Genomic DNA, 14,782 nt, shown 5'->3' with positions numbered 1-14,782 from the left:
AGTGTGCTTTGTATTTCATAAACCGAGGTAATATATAGCACCGGAGGCTGGAATCGGACAAACAGCTTCCTTCGAAGAGGGGCAGGAAGATCCCTTTAGTACTTCCCGCACTTTCACTTCAGCTTGATTCGGTTCGGGCCATCTCTGACGGATCGAAGACACTTGAGGGTTCGGTTTGGTAAACTTATTCCTCCTGTGCCATCGCATTCTCCTTGTGTTCGTGCCCTGGAATCTTTCAATAAGACTTTTTCGGGTTAGATTAAGCAACCAATCTTGGATGCGAGCCCATGTTCCATGTAGTGCTGAGATATCTTATTCTTGCATACTTGAATGGGTTTGATTGTCAATAGAACACGTTAGCTTGAAGAATTGTTATAAAAGCTTCCAAGTACTGTGCTGCACCTCTCTCTCTCTCTCATCAACCGTAACTTGGTCAGAACGGAACGTTCTTCCTATTCCTCGCCAGCCCTGATACTAGCCGTTTGTTACTACACCAAAAATTTGCCAACCCACTTACTTGCATACCCGTCCCCACACCCGATGCCCCCGTTCTACGAAATGGCAGTCGCCCGTTTTGGGCAATCATCCTCGAAAGCCAAATGGGTAATCGTCGTCGTATTCACACCATCTAGCCATTCCTTGGTCTATCAAATCGCTGGCTCGGCTGCTGACTACAGCCTAGAAGCGCCACAATCAGTCACACTCAAGGATGGGGAGAATGGTTATTTTGGGAGGGCACCCATAGGACTGGTGGACTCCGAGAACTTACATCTGCTCCACAACACACTCGCATCCATTCCTGTCGTTCGAGGGGATGCCTCATGGAGCAGCCACAATTGGGTTATGGAGGGCATAGCCGCTCTGCGAAAAGTACAAGGACATCATGTCGACAAGCACGTGTCGATGCAGTGGATATCAGAACAGCTAGGAGGGAAGTAACTCGGGTCATTGGTGCCCGAGGGAGAGTCCGCTTGCCGTCATCAAAATCCTCGGCACTAGGCGAGGAGTGGAGAAGGATAACTATATCAGGGACATTCAGGGCACAACACGTATAGAGGGTGGAATGATAAGTGTATTTTGGGACACTGTATGATTGCAGCGGATTATACTCCTGTCACAAGTATTCCAGTAGAGCTTACCGTATTCCGGAGTGTAGGGAGGGTTAACGGAGTGTTGGGACAATCCAGGTGGATACTATCGACCATCATGTTATTTAGCTTTGTGCAATATGCAATGTGCCATCCATGACTGTCGGATCTGTGCGAATTAGAAGGTGCACTGGCAAACGCTGTCATTACTTGACATGCTGCTGTCAAGAATAGTGACTTTGTAAGGACCGACGGTTGTGGCACCGAAGAATAAATAACGACACTAGTGTTCCACCTGCCGGAAAAACTCACGTCCGTGCAAACCTGGATCCCATGTAAACACGTAACGTTATCTTGTCTGAACAGACCATGTACCCATGATCTGGTGACAAGACAAACATGGAGTAGGTTTACAACTGCTTGATAGAGGACATGCGTCGCAAATTGAGACCACTATTGAATCTTGAATATTGAAGTTCAAGCAAGTGAAGATGTATCACGATGTATCATAATCATGTCGGCAATGGAAGCTGAAGCCTTCATTGAAGGATTAATCTACTGCGAATAGAAAAGAACCACTCACTACATATGCTTCGGCGCTCAATAAAATCATTGCCACCGCATGCTTTCGTTATTGGCACAATTGAAAATCTCACACGTCAAAATTGATCGTCGACTTCCCAGGGCTTCTTCCGCATCGGAGCGATGGAAGTACTGGGAGGTGCATCCTGAAAGGGCGTGATGACTACGTATGTAACGTCTAATCATGCGATAGACTTACGTTGAGCGTGTCAGGGATGACTTTGTTATTGGGTATGCTGTCTGTCTTTCCTTGCTCTATCAATGACGTCAGCTCGGCGAACGTCAGGAGATGAGTTTCTCCGTCTTGATATTTCGAGGATGGACGGGATATGTCCATGTTCTCAGTGAAATTTTGGGAGTTCGCAGTATCCCGATGAAACCGAACATCCTCTGCGGTCACGTCCTGGCCGGTGACTCTGTTGAAGTAAAAAAGTTGCGTCCGAAGGATGACTTCAGCTTTCTCGCCCTCTGTCCTCCCACTCAGTGCATCGTGCGCATGTAAGTCCGCTAGACCTTGCTTGCCAGGTAATGTTAGGGAAAGAAGACAGAGATGTGTCTCAACAAGGAGGTACCTACCTGATAAACTTCGTCCGAAGAGAATGGAAAGCTGAAGAAGCTGCGTAATGCCCCACTAGTCTTGTTGCCATCGGACTGTAGTGAGCTTTGTTCTGAGAAGTCAGTTCGGTCCCTGTGGAACAGGTGAGCCTCATCAAAGCAAGGGAGACATTGCGAACTTCACATCTGTGTAAATGACAGAGGTGTGGGGATAGGTCGTTCTCCTCAAGTGAATAATTGATGTGAGTATGATTCAGAGGCCCAGTGACTGAGGACCTGAGCGCTGAGTCTCTGAGATGATGTAGATGTAGATCTGACTCTGAGTGCCGAGGCGAAGTGGTATTACAAATCTTATAACATCCGAAAACAGTTTCTCCCGTCGAACGTGTCGTTAAACTAGTAGGTGTCAAGGTCGACACCAGCAACTTTTCTCTTCTCACTGCAGTAATGTCTTCGGGAATTTCTAAAATCGCAATCGAGCGAAACCAGCGTACTTTGCTGGAGTTAGTAATGCAACCAGGAAATGGTAATGCTACTTTCCAGAAATTGTTGGGCCAGTCATGAGCTCACTACTATTTAAGACGTTTGCGCTGATTGTAAGTCGCGAACCCCGCGATGGGCTTCTTACAGTTTAGGCATCTTCATATGGTACGTATTACACGAAATACCGCTGTGTACTTGCAGACGTTCATCAGATGCAGTGTCAACTGCGCCAGCATTCATCGCAAGCTTGGTACCCACATCACGAAAGTGTGCGTCGGAAAAACGTACAATTCAACTTTCAATTATTAACCAGCAATTCTACACAGAAAGAGCATCACTTTGGACGCATGGACCAAGGAACAGGTTGAAGTAGGCTGCATCTCCGTATCCCCTGATATCAGATATTAAGCTCTGGAAAATCCTCTTCTTATTCACAGGTCATGAAACAAAACGGAAATATTAAATCAAACACCCTTTACAACCCTGACGAAGCTCGCCACCCCCCACCCACCAACATGATGGAAGCAGAACGAGATAGCGAGATCGAGAAGTTCATCCGAGGTATGCGAGCGTTCTGTGAAATTGTCTTCATGACTGATATCCTGTCGAAGCCAAATACGAATTTAAATGGTTCCTAAACTGCAAACCTTCCCAATCCATTCCCGCTGCTCGTCTATCTTCCAACACTGTGATTGTACGGCCAAGGTCAACCCCTGCAACCGACCCTGCATTAATTAAACGCAAGGCCTCTCTTACACCTCCACCAGTTCCTGCCAAAAATGTCTCTCGTGGAGGCACTGGAGCATTTAATTTACTTTCCCGTGCATTGCCTTTGGGATCTACGCCCGCGCAACCAACGAGATCCGTCTCCCAGCCGTTGCCTACACCCGGCTCCTCTGCTCCGATCCTGAAGCCTGCAGGGAACCAGGTTTGGGATGACTTAATCTCACTGCAAAGCACCTCGCAGTCGTATTCTCTTCCATTGCAATATCAATCACAGAACTCTGGTTTCTCGCAGCCGCCGGCGCCGCCTTCCCAGTCCCATGCTATGCCCCTCGCCCAGACAAATTTCGATGCTTCTTCCAATCCGTTCTCGGCTCTGCAGGGTTCCTACATGATGCCCTCGTCAATGCCATCGATGAGGAGCCCCACCTCAGTTACACCCATGCATATCGTAGCTGCTAGTCCTACCACAATCACAGGTCCACAGACTTCTTTCCAACAGCAATTTTCGGGCTATCCATCTTCTAATACTATCAACTCGTTTCCTCCACAGATGAGCACCGACATGTTGGGCGGGGCACCCGCTGCGGCACCCCTGCCTCAGCAGAATTATTTCCCTCAATCATTCGGGCAACCCCCTCAGCCAGTGGTTGGTCATATGCGAGACCCCGGCTTGACGTATGCCCAACCGCAATCACAAGTATTTCAACAACAGTACTCGCCACAGCCACCATTTGCGGCTACGCCACCATTTGTAGCACAGCAGCAGCAGTTTGCGAATAACGCGGCTTATGGAGGGTGGCAGGGTGTGCATGGCCATTTCTAATGGGTGGCTAAACAGCGGACTCCCAAACAGCGGACTCGAGACGTTACTTTTCGAACTTTCAATATCCCTACACCCTTGCGATATAGATGTATTTAGTTGCATTTTCATACTCCTTCGAAGCGTGCCTTGACCCAAAGTTTCGTGGCCTAGCCCGACAATCATGGGTTAGGTATGTTTCCGAAATGTTCTTTGTACAATCCGATTCAAAGTCTAGCGCATGTGACATAATATACTGCAGCTAATTGTTAGGTTCAATGATGATAATATTCTTCCTGAAGCTTGTTTTGGATTCTTCAACCTGCGTACATCGTAATGGTGTCGCTAGTGCAACGTCGACTTGACCGAGCCTCAATCACGTACCCTATGTTGGGTACTCTTGGAAGGAAGAAGTCTGGAAAGAGGGCCTGCACCTCATGTCTTGGCGCTTCCGATGCCTATCAACTTGACTATGCAGGTACGATATGAACATAATTTTGGTGATGCTCCAATCTTTTGCTCCGAATTTCATCGACCTTATCTATACTCAAGAGAAGTGGGCAAACTGGGACCCCACTCTGGGGTTCTAAGGCTTTCTTCCAGGGACCAGCACGCTTGTATTCTCCCGATTATTGACATGGCATAGATTATGGACGTATCGAACAGGCAGACCAGATATTATATGGAGTTATGATTCGCATGGACGCGCATCAAGCAGTCGATAGAGCTCCGGACGATGTGATCGTGATATTCTCTTCCGCTGGCATGCAGCGTAGCGAGATTTCAGGGGTATTCGAGCTGTAAGCTACCTGTTCAGATCACTTACTACCCTCTTGTTGTACCTGACCAGTGACTCGCGCTCGTTAACAGCAATATGGTTTGCATTGCTGGGGTGGATGACAATTCAGGAAAGAAAAATGAAGAGTGCTCAGGGGTGCTCAGGTATGAATATTGAATCACGTTTGACATATCAGGATCTTTCAAAATCTGGCAGACCTCTCTACATTATACCTAACACAAATGAACGCTGCCGAAGGTTCGTCACGGAAGTCGTTCGTGCTGGTACGTATACTGAGACATGTGAACGATTTTTGCGAACCCGTGCCGATATTGAGCCCTAAATTTCTAAGTAAACCGATTTCGGACGGCTACTTGCTCTTGTTGCAGATTCACCTCTTGCAACGGCAGTTGATCTCACCCTCCGGTGACAGGTACTTGATGATGCAATGAGTAACCAGAGCGAATGACAGCTTTCTGAGAAAGATTGTCCGACTCGGTGACACTGGCAGCAGCTTCACCTCTCAGATCTCAAACATCGTCCAGGACGAGGGTTGTATCGTCGCCGCGGTGCGGAACGGGCCGATTGATCACAGACAAATAACCATGCTTATTCGATATATTCTGGCGAGTTACTGAAGCATGTAAATTGGATTGCGGTACCACCCTTGATCGCTCCTGGATGAGGATGGCGTGGATCCTCCTATTGAGGGATAGACTCCGGCCTTTTTCAAGCCACTGCAACGCCTGAACTCTTCATCAAGCTTTTGTTTGATTAACCACTTAATCTACCTCAATGCCTCCTCATGTTCTAGAATTACGTACAGCGCAGTTTCTTGGATATTGCCTATTGTGTGATGTTGCAGTGGCGGTGTGATAAGATACCTGATGTGCGGGAAAATAGACTGTTCATAATTAATATCACTCGCCGTCTCTCACGACGACAGCCTGAAAGTTAGTCTTCGATTGCAAGACGACTAGCATGTCCCTTCCTCCAGGAACTGCCCCCGTAAAACAACAGTACGTTTTTTGCACCCGCCATCGCACTGCCTTTGAAATGGTTCACTGCCTGTAGATTCCTGTTGTCCCCTACTGCCCTTCCTCTAGTCGATGATGATGCAGCAGAAGGTTCAACAGCTCATACCGGAGCACCACGTGTGAATGTAGTAGATTCTGACACAAGGGGCACGGGTGGCCGGCAAAAAATGGACCAAGGCGCAAAAGAAGGAAAAGCGTGGTGCGAATAAGGGTCGCAAGTTTGGCAAGGTACACGATCAGCTCGAGCTGTGCTGGAGAGTCGCAAATGGGAAAGTATGCGAGCATGGAGATGAGTGCGTGTTTTTGTTCCAGTTCCCTTGGTGGCTTCTTATGCTGTGTACACTGTAGATGTCGCTTCACGCATGACGTCGACTCATATCTGGCAGCAAAACCAAGGGATATTCGTTTCCCTTCGATTCCGAAGATATCAGATGTCGCTCCTTTTATCATGGGCATGGAGGAAGATGGTTCTACAGCCGACGATAGCCTTTCCTCGCTCGATCAACACACATCGTGCCCCTCTTTTGGAGAATCGGGATTCTGTCGTCTAGGACTCAAGTGTCGCTTTCTCGGAGCTCATGCTAAGTGTGATGTCACCGGGGTGATCACGCTCGTCGAAGATGAGGAGAAGAGGGCTCAGACCGCGCTAAGCTCCACGGAACTCAATTTTGTTAGTGCAGACACCTTAAAACTGCTTAGATCCAAGAAGGTTAGCAATGGACGCAAGTATTTCTCGCAAAGAAGCAGGACCTGAAGCATGCATTGCAGTACCCTAGGCCAATAACTGACGCATACCTCAAAGAACTGGAAGTTGCCAAAGGAGACTTCAATGGACTGGAAGAAGGCGCGGATGTCGGTGCAGATAACGTGGCCATGGATGCACCTAATGTTCTTCCACCTGATCCATCAGAACTCACCACAAAACGCACTGGGGCTTCTGATCCCAGTGCTCAGACTGATACTCCAGATGTTCTGCCTCGCTTATCAGAAAAGCGAAGGCTGGACTGGAGTGGTAAATTATGTATGATACTCCCTCTTCATAATAGATTGAAACAAAGTTCACTGGATGATTTTTACTCAGATCTCGCGCCGTTAACAACGGTCGGCAACTTGGTACGACCGTTGCCGTACAACTAGTATATCAGTTGACCCAAGTACCTTAGCCATTCAGACGCCTCTGCGTTACCCTCGGAGCGGACATAACATGTGGTGAAAGTGCGTTATCACTCACTGTTACTTTCATCATCTCACTTACATCGTTCCCTGTATCATTCACTTTCGCGCACTAAACTCGCAATCCCCATCCAGTGGGCCTTGCGACCTCATTTCTCACCGCTTCTGCATCTGAGTTCTCGCTCGTCCGGCGGCACCCGTCGGAGAGCATCTTTGGAATTCAGCTCGCAGGGAATAAGCCCAGCACATTGGTCCCAACCGCCGAAGTCCTTGGGCGCGAATTTGGTGATGCGGGAGGTATAGACTTCGTCGATGTGAACTGTGGATGTCCGATCGATCTTGTCTTCAAAAGCGGAAGCGGAAGTGCTTGTGAGTTAGACATTGCGTCTCCTGGGACTGCAATAACCTTGCTTGGATTCGTAGTACTGGATGCACCAGCAAAACTTGGCAAAATTGTCACAGGGATGTCCAGAGCGTTGGGCGAGATTCCAGTTACAATCAAGCTTCGGACAGGCGTCAAGGATGGTCGTAATAACGCACATAAAATCATGCTGCGCGCTGCCACGGAATGGGGGGTTGGTTGTATTACAGTGCGTCTTCTTCAATGTCATTTGATACTTTCTTGGCTCATGCGACAGAAATAGCTTCATGGCCGTACGCGCCAACAACGCTACACGAAATTGGCTGATTGGGAGTACATAAAACAATGTGTTGATGCCGTGCGGGCTCGAGAGGCGGACAAGGGTCGTAAGTTCTATCCTTCTCACCTGCCTCTAGCATTTTAACGGATGTTCTGTCGGCTCTGATGTGCAACAACTACGGTAAATGCAAATGCTCCCAGTATCTCCGATCCCCATTTTCGGCGGTGGCGATTGCTTCTCATCGCATGATTACTGGACCAATGTTTCATCCACTGGCGTGGACGGAGTCATGATTGGACGGGGAGCACTCATCAAACCATGGATTTTCACGGAAGTGAAGGAGCACCGAGAATGGGATATCAGCTCGAGGGAGCGATTACAGTTAATTGGCAAGGTAACCTTCCTTCGTCTTTCTCTTATGTCCGTCCTGACTCATAATATTTGACAGTTCGCTGAATTTGGATTGAGGTTTGGCTTCTGTTCAACTTGATGACAACAGTTGGTTAAGTGTACATCATCAGTCACTTTGGTACAGACACAACAGGTGTGAACACGACACGCCGATTCCTCTGTGAAGCGCTTTCATTCCAATACCGTTACGTCCCTATCGGGTTACTCGAGCGACTCCCGGCCAAGATCAACGATCGAGCACCAGCGTTCAAAGGAAGGGATGAACTAGGCATGTGCTTCATTGGCCATGTGGAAACTGAAATTGATGTTTATAACGAGTAGAAACACTCCTTGCAAGTCCGAACAGCCAAGATTGGGTAAAAATCTCGGAGATGTTCCTCGGTCCTGCGCCCGAAACGTGGTCGTTTACACCGAAGCACAAGAGCAATGCACATGGTGAGGAAAGCCAGGGATGACATATTTTCTCGGATGAAAGTGGGATGTTCCGGAGAAGTTTATCCCAAAGCCATTGGGTTGTACAACTTACCTCTTGCCATACATATTTGCGAAGTCTTGACTACTCAGAAAGAGGGGCAGGGTCTAGCTGACTGCCTTTTCTTCGTCTCTCATTCTCCACTCGAATCTCCCTCTCCATATCATCCAGCCGTTTCTTAGTTTTTTGATCCTCCCACCCACCCTCGGCCTTCCATTTTTCAGACATGTGCATATGCACACCCATGCGTGCCTTCACAGTGCCCGACCACCCGCCCTCGCTTGCTTCCCTTACCGCCCTGTCCATCAGTATTTGCCTTGGTGTCATGAGCTCTTGGATGTGTGCAGGGGGTGCGTTCCGCCGACGTTTAATGGTGGCAGTAGTAACTTCACCAGAACGTTCGCGCTGTCTCTGAGCTGTTTTGTTTGCTATCCTGTCTCGGCGTGCTTGTTTGCCCTGCAGTACGAGTCCAGGGGCGGGGCAGCACGGTACCGTGAGATGTCGCGCATCAGACATTCCTTCAACTCAGCCTGGCGCTTGATGAAGGGCTCATCTGACCCAAAAAACGTTGTTAATGTTGCGACTGCCCGGACAAATACACCACTCACCCCATTTAGCTTTTGCCCTTCCTGTGTACACTGGGTCCCACAAGAGGCGTTCCTTTGGAAGTACAATCCCCCCTGCACATCGGTCGGCACTGATCCTCCAACATCCTGCCCTTCGTGAACTGAGCTGCTCCAACTGCCTCGCCTTGTGCACTCTTGAGCAGCGCAGTACTCAAAGAGACTCTCATGCCGCAAATCGTGTGCCCAGCTCTTAATGTTTCCCGTTGCTCCCACCGACGTACGCGCGCGACACGTCGGCGCACAATCATTCCAGTTATGTGAGCAGGCTGCGGAATTAGGCGAGGAAGAAGGTTGTGTTCAAAGGAGGGACGGATGAAAGAACCTTTGAAGATAGGACGCTTGCGGAGCTTGGCTTCCCAATTCTGATCGAGTTCTGTGAGAGGACGACGACGAAGAGACACTAGGATACGTACGAATGCTTCTAGTATGCGCATTTTCCAAACTGTCTTCTCGCACTTAGTGGCAATCATTCTTTCATACCTGTTGAGAAGGTTCTGAAGTTTGATATCACCTTGCTCTGCGCGCTTAAACGATTCTAACCACTGAGCATCCTTTGTATCATGCCAATCACCACATTAGGGAGAAGCGTAGTACCTTGTATCCCATCACGAGTTGCTCTTTCGCAGCATGCGCCTTCACGACGTGCTGGTTCTTCCTGAACAGCATGCGCACACGAAATCGGATCTGTGCATCATGTTAGACAATACAAGGTGAAAAAGCAGATCGCTCGCGTTTTCCCCTGGTGCATGTCTGAGCAAACCCCGGTACAGTGACCAAAGGGTCGGAACACGGTGCGCAGAGAGTTCATAGAATGGAGTTCTTGGACGAACGCGCCTCAGAGGAGAGATGAGGGATGCTATGCGAATACGATGGGCAACAGGACATGGGAGTAGATTTGGAACCACTGGCATCTACGTGCTGACTTTTGGGGTAATGTGCATGTTTTTGAGATTGGGGGAGCTGGCAGCGGGGTATTACCCACGGCCATAATATTAATTGCTAACACATGAACAGATGGTATAGAGGTGGGTATCCCAAGCGCACATATGAAAGCAGGTAGCAGTACTACAACACAGCAAGGTACAAAGTCAGCAGCGACATCTAACCTGACGAACATATACAGCCTTTGTTTAATAAAACGAGGATATCCGAAATCACTGGTACTTCACAGTGAATTCGCGATGGAACTTCTCTAACTTCCCAACATACTCGTCCACGCCAGGACATAAGCAGGTAAGGCGGTAATGGTACTCTCCCTCCTTCTGCCCAAATCCGCTGCCTGGCACGACGCAGATGCCTGTTGCATCGAGAAGCGCGAGTGAATAGAATGCATCCGGCTCCTTGCCGGCAGCCTGTGCGGCAGTTATCGCTTTGTCTGAGAGCGTGATCTTGGGGTAAAGGTATAGTGCTCCGGGGGAATCAACGCATGAGACGCCAGGTAGGCTGTTTAGGCGATCCGCCATGACCTTGGTGCGTTGCGCGAGTACCTCGTGAATTCGCGTCGTCTCCTCTTTCCAAAGCGCGTAGCTTTCGTCGCCCTGCTTTGGGGGTCGCACCAGGCAGTCCATACCAATTTGGCCTTGCAGCGGAGGGCACAGCCCAACGCTCACCATTTTGTACATCATCGCGCGGACGTCCTCCGAGATGTTGTGACACTCGAAGTAACCACCACGCCGCCCACACTCCCCTGTCACACCCTTACTGATACTGTGGAAGGATACGAGTGGAACTGGTGAGCCTATGTCGCAGACAACCTTCTTGAATGAAGTGAATGGGAATTCGGCCGCACGGTGCAGATTGCTCTGATACACTTCGTCCGCGAGGAGCACGAGTCCATGCTCTGCGCACAAATTTGCCACCTCCCTTTGCGTGTCCTCCCTCAACAACGCGCCAGTCGGATTTCCAGGGGTTGATGATAACAAGTGCCTTGGGGTCTATACCATCTTCCTTTGCCTTTTTAAGTGCCGCCTTGATTTCGTCAATTGACGTGGACCAGTCGTGTACCTCATCAAGATGGTACGGAATCGCCACGCCTGAAAATTGTGCCAGTGTCGCGGTATATAATGGGTACTGCGGGATAGGGATAAGGACACCAGATTTGTGGGGTTCCGAGATAAGCATTGAAATCAGAAGCGAAACACCCGCAGAAGCGCCGCCTGTCAAGAAGATGTTGTCTGGTAAGGACGGATGTCCATCACGATCTGTGATCACGTGTCAGTTACAAAGGTGGAAGGAGCGTGTCATAAGGCTAGCGCTACGTCGGATAACATATACACTGATCCAATACGAGTTATGACTTCCTCGAGAAATTAACAGAACTCGGCTGGACGGGTCAATTCGGAACGTAGCACATAAACATCCCAGTAACCGTTGCACTTGAAATAAGTGGCACTGATGTGGCTACTCACCCTGAATAAATTTCGCGACATTCTGACGGATGAGAGGAACGCCCTGGGAGTGCGAGTAGGCACCGATGGAACCAATTTCCTCGTGCAGTTCCTTCGCGCGGGCAATGACGTCCTTTGGAAATGCATCTGGTGCAAGCTGCGCCAGCTGCGGCCACTCCATGAGTGCAGCAACCTGTTACAACAGTGAGAAATGCTTCCGGCCCCTCTGCATCTTTGAGAGGAGGAAAACATAAAACGAAGCTGACCTGCCGATTGAAGGTAATGGGGGGTTGATCGAGCCCCTTCTGTTGAGGGTTTCCAATGTTCGAAGAGATGACTCGATCAAATGGTAGACCGCTGTCCTGACTTCTCTCCTTGAGTCTGACACGATACTCCTCTGCTTTTATTGCCAGCTCACCGCGCACGGCATACTGCACGTTGCGAACGGCGGGGTTCAGAGAGTCGACGGTGAGAGATCGCATGGTGGTTCTTGTACAAGAGGATGCTGGCTGTGGAAGTGGATGAAAGGACGATAAAGATCTAAAGCCAGCTGATGCCTTGACCATCGGATTGCTCGGCCTGAACTTTCTTTTTCTTGAGTGAGGGAAACTTGGAGACACCCATATACAGTAACCAGACCTCCAGTAGCACGTGACTCGGCATATTCCGCTTCCAGATTTTTTTGGTCGAGCATCGTATGTGGGGAGCTCGATCTGCAACACAAGATTATGCCAGACTCTTTCTTCGCGTCAGCAAAAACCAGGAAACGGAAGCGGTCCGTCAGCACAGTCGAAGGAGGCAGGGGTGTAAAGAAGGTCCTCCGCAAGAGCAAAGCTAGTCCTCAGGACGCAAAACTTACCAATGCAAGCACAAGGAGAGGAGTGAGGAAAGCTGCAGATGAAGAATTGAACTCGGACAGAACAGATTCGGAGGGCGGTGGTGTAGATGACATTGATTTGCGCGCGGAAATTGAGCCCGAGACGAGTGGTGATGAAGATGAACAGGAAACCCCAGCGGAGAAGCGATTACGATTGGCGAAACTTTACCTGGAAAGTGTGAAGGATGGCCTAGGCAAGTACAGTTCGACTGAATTCGTGTTCCGAGTTTGCTCACAATATTACGGGAAGCAGCCGAAGGAGAATTTGATGCGGCTGAGATTGATAGAGAGCTGATATCAGAACGACTGCGACAAGATGTCCTTGAGCACTCTGGCAAAGTTCATCTCTTTGTGGCAGACTTTGTTAGGATTTTCTGTCTTTGTCCTACTATGACTGATGTAATTTTTGACAGTATGATCTCACCTCGACATCAACTCTGCGATGCAGGGGTCATCGTTTCTCTGTTACTTCTGCGGTCGCGTCGGACGATGTCAGGTATCTATTCACGTCAGGGAAAGAGGGAACCATCAATAAGTGGTCCCTGCAGACCGGGAAAAAGATGGCGACATTTTACAAACAGCGTGTCGCCAAAGGCAAAGAGAAGGCGCTCCCTCAGGATATTCAAGGACATACGGACGAGATCCTCTCTCTGGCCATAAGCAGTGATGGTCGATACCTCGCAAGCGGATCTAAAGATCGAAGAGTGGGCGTCTGGGATGTGGAAAAAGAGGAATGGGTGAAGGGTTTTGGGGGGCATAAGGATTCGGTTTCAGTGTGTATGCCTAATATGCATGATGTATACGACACTGACAAGCCCGTGATGTTTATATTTACCTCACCTCTAGAGCGTTGCATTCCGGAAGGGCACACAGCAGCTGTATACTGGTTCATTTGATCGGACTGTCAAGTTGTTCGACCTCTCAGTGATGGGATATGTAGAAACACTCTTTGGACACCAGGATACCATCCACTCTCTGGACGCGCTCCGAGGAGAAACTGCTGTTACGGCTGGAGCTAGAGATCGAACGATCCGATTCTGGAAAATTGCAGATGAAAGTCAGCTGGTCTTTCGCGGCGGTGGAAAAAGTGCAATACGGGAGTTGCTTGAGGGAGGTGCGTTTGAGGGCCACGAAGATGAGGAACACGTGAACGGGGTGGATGTTGACGGTCAGAAATCGAACAAAGGCAAGGAAAAGATGAAGGAGAGCAGATATGCGGAAGGAAGTATTGAGTGTGTCGCAATGATCGATGAAACTACGTTTGTGAGCGGGGGAGATACTGGGTATGTTTTTCAACGTTGTATGAATTATACTGCTGAATGCCGCCCGAAGCTCAATATGTCTTTGGAACACCCAAAAGAAAAAACCTGTTTACACACAGACACTGTGCCATGGGTTCCACGAAGTACAGTCCTCAACCGAGGGGCTTGTGCGAACACCACGCTGGATAACGGCTGTTGCATCACTGCGCTATTCAGATATGTTCACTTCCGGTAAGTGCATTTCTTGTTGTCACAATGGAGATGTTACTCAACTCAACTCAAAGGCTCATGGGATGGCGCTGTGCGTCTTTGGAAGCTTGACCAGAAACTCAGATCATTTTCACTGGTTGGCTCGATACCTGCACCCGGTGTTTGTAACTCCCTGCAACTTCTCGTCTTACCCAAAGGCGCACTGGAGAATGCCTCCTGGAGAGAAAAAGAACAGCGGCCTCTCACAAAGAGCCCAGTTCAACCTGCATTATTAGTTGTTGGCTTAGGACAGGAGCATCGACTGGGAAGGTGGCTGAGCGTGAAGGAGGGAGTCACGAATGCGACAACAGTTCACATCATATATCCTCGGACATAGACGACAGCGAACCCTTAAGGTTTGACGCTATCCCCCGCAAAAATAAGACTTACCAGGTCTATCAGAGTCGAAGGTCGGCATTCTCACAATCAATTACACATGATTGTCCTTAGTCTTTTTTTTGCTTTGCTCTGCAAGTAGGACTTTTGGCGCTCCATCAAATTCCAATCGAACTCCATTTTCATGTCCTCGACCGAATTCTGGCATTAACATTTCATTCAGAATCACGCTTGTGTCATTTCAAGCGACCTCCTTAATCGCTGGCTGCTGTCCCTGCCAATCGAAGGGTTTTTGAGCTT

The 14,782-nt window shown here is 49.1% G+C and overlaps 7 protein-coding genes across 7 annotated transcripts; 4 read left to right on the top strand and 3 right to left on the bottom strand.

Annotated features, from left to right (window-relative positions):
- Positions 1–300: 300 nt before the first annotated feature.
- On the top strand, positions 301–982 carry EDB91DRAFT_224800 (uncharacterized protein). The gene has a single exon (XM_041326520.1). It carries the CDS (start codon positions 541–543, stop codon positions 937–939), a length of 399 nt encoding a protein of 132 aa, XP_041178616.1. The 5' UTR covers positions 301–540; the 3' UTR covers positions 940–982.
- A 613-nt stretch (positions 983–1,595) lies between these two features.
- EDB91DRAFT_224783 (uncharacterized protein) lies at positions 1,596–2,580 on the bottom strand. Its single transcript, XM_041326519.1, has 5 exons — positions 2,410–2,580; positions 2,247–2,358; positions 1,870–2,187; positions 1,672–1,816; positions 1,596–1,625 (listed from the first exon to the last, which is right to left on the bottom strand). Coding segments are annotated over exons 1-4 (501 nt in total). The 5' UTR covers positions 2,412–2,580; the 3' UTR covers positions 1,596–1,625; positions 1,672–1,747.
- Positions 2,581–2,606: 26 nt separating this feature from the next.
- On the top strand, positions 2,607–4,532 carry EDB91DRAFT_1125701 (uncharacterized protein). Its single transcript, XM_041318409.1, has 6 exons — positions 2,607–2,751; positions 2,807–2,873; positions 2,927–2,977; positions 3,035–3,077; positions 3,146–3,269; positions 3,320–4,532. Exons 1-6 carry the CDS (start codon positions 2,673–2,675, stop codon positions 4,255–4,257), a joined length of 1,302 nt encoding a protein of 433 aa, XP_041178614.1. The 5' UTR covers positions 2,607–2,672; the 3' UTR covers positions 4,258–4,532.
- Positions 4,533–5,992: 1,460 nt separating this feature from the next.
- Positions 5,993–8,728, top strand: EDB91DRAFT_1236703 (uncharacterized protein; the record flags this gene model as incomplete). The annotated part of the gene is made up of 13 exons (XM_041321495.1): positions 5,993–6,030; positions 6,086–6,165; positions 6,194–6,341; positions 6,397–6,757; positions 6,817–7,069; positions 7,130–7,161; positions 7,212–7,263; positions 7,357–7,590; positions 7,645–7,811; positions 7,866–7,968; positions 8,063–8,269; positions 8,371–8,541; positions 8,595–8,728. The coding sequence occupies 13 exons, from the start codon at positions 5,993–5,995 to the stop codon at positions 8,726–8,728; spliced, it is 1,980 nt and encodes a 659-aa protein (XP_041178613.1).
- Positions 8,729–8,829: 101 nt separating this feature from the next.
- Positions 8,830–10,282, bottom strand: EDB91DRAFT_1051121 (uncharacterized protein; the record flags this gene model as incomplete). The annotated part of the gene is made up of 5 exons (XM_041313584.1): positions 8,830–9,201; positions 9,383–9,733; positions 9,785–9,913; positions 9,966–10,055; positions 10,079–10,282. 5 exons carry the CDS (start codon positions 10,280–10,282, stop codon positions 8,830–8,832), a joined length of 1,146 nt encoding a protein of 381 aa, XP_041178612.1.
- A 65-nt stretch (positions 10,283–10,347) lies between these two features.
- On the bottom strand, positions 10,348–12,359 carry EDB91DRAFT_1125685 (pyridoxal phosphate-dependent transferase). Its single transcript, XM_041318408.1, has 4 exons — positions 12,025–12,359; positions 11,780–11,951; positions 11,292–11,572; positions 10,348–11,245 (listed from the first exon to the last, which is right to left on the bottom strand). The coding sequence occupies exons 1-4, from the start codon at positions 12,322–12,324 to the stop codon at positions 10,526–10,528; spliced, it is 1,473 nt and encodes a 490-aa protein (XP_041178611.1). The 5' UTR covers positions 12,325–12,359; the 3' UTR covers positions 10,348–10,525.
- A 127-nt stretch (positions 12,360–12,486) lies between these two features.
- On the top strand, positions 12,487–14,483 carry EDB91DRAFT_1236701 (WD40 repeat-like protein; the record flags this gene model as incomplete). Its single annotated transcript, XM_041321494.1, has 6 exons — positions 12,487–12,829; positions 12,889–12,998; positions 13,049–13,408; positions 13,482–13,918; positions 13,968–14,128; positions 14,182–14,483. The coding sequence occupies 6 exons, from the start codon at positions 12,487–12,489 to the stop codon at positions 14,481–14,483; spliced, it is 1,713 nt and encodes a 570-aa protein (XP_041178610.1).
- Positions 14,484–14,782: the final 299 nt, after the last annotated feature.

This window comes from Suillus paluster (genome assembly GCF_016628075.1).
Source record: "Suillus paluster strain FC165 chromosome Unknown EDB91scaffold_18, whole genome shotgun sequence".
NCBI lineage: Eukaryota > Fungi > Basidiomycota > Agaricomycetes > Boletales > Suillaceae > Suillus > Suillus paluster.
Note: the sequence above shows the minus strand (reverse complement) of the source record. Positions and strands in the feature narration are given on the sequence as shown.

Excerpts from the sequence above, each read along its gene's own strand:
- EDB91DRAFT_224783 (XM_041326519.1), bottom strand. Across the intron at positions 2,188-2,246 it reads CTTCGGACGAAGTTTATCAG|CAAGGTCTAGCGGACTTACA; the intron begins GTAGGTACCTCC and ends TTACCTGGCAAG. Across the intron at positions 1,817-1,869 it reads TCATCCCTGACACGCTCAAC|GATGCACCTCCCAGTACTTC; the intron begins GTAAGTCTATCG and ends ACGCCCTTTCAG.
- EDB91DRAFT_1125701 (XM_041318409.1), top strand. The coding sequence starts at position 2,673 with ATGTCTTCGGGAATTTCTAAAATCGCAATCGAGCGAAACCAGCGTACT. Across the intron at positions 3,078-3,145 it reads GGACCAAGGAACAGGTTGAA|GTCATGAAACAAAACGGAAA; the intron begins GTAGGCTGCATC and ends TCTTATTCACAG. Across the intron at positions 3,270-3,319 it reads GATCGAGAAGTTCATCCGAG|CCAAATACGAATTTAAATGG; the intron begins GTATGCGAGCGT and ends ATCCTGTCGAAG.
- EDB91DRAFT_224800 (XM_041326520.1), top strand. The coding sequence starts at position 541 with ATGCCCCCGTTCTACGAAATGGCAGTCGCCCGTTTTGGGCAATCATCC.
- EDB91DRAFT_1125685 (XM_041318408.1), bottom strand. The coding sequence starts at position 12,324 with ATGGTCAAGGCATCAGCTGGCTTTAGATCTTTATCGTCCTTTCATCCA. Across the intron at positions 11,952-12,024 it reads CCATTACCTTCAATCGGCAG|GTTGCTGCACTCATGGAGTG; the intron begins GTCAGCTTCGTT and ends CTGTTGTAACAG. Across the intron at positions 11,573-11,779 it reads TGTCGCGAAATTTATTCAGG|ATCGTGATGGACATCCGTCC; the intron begins GTGAGTAGCCAC and ends ACGTGATCACAG.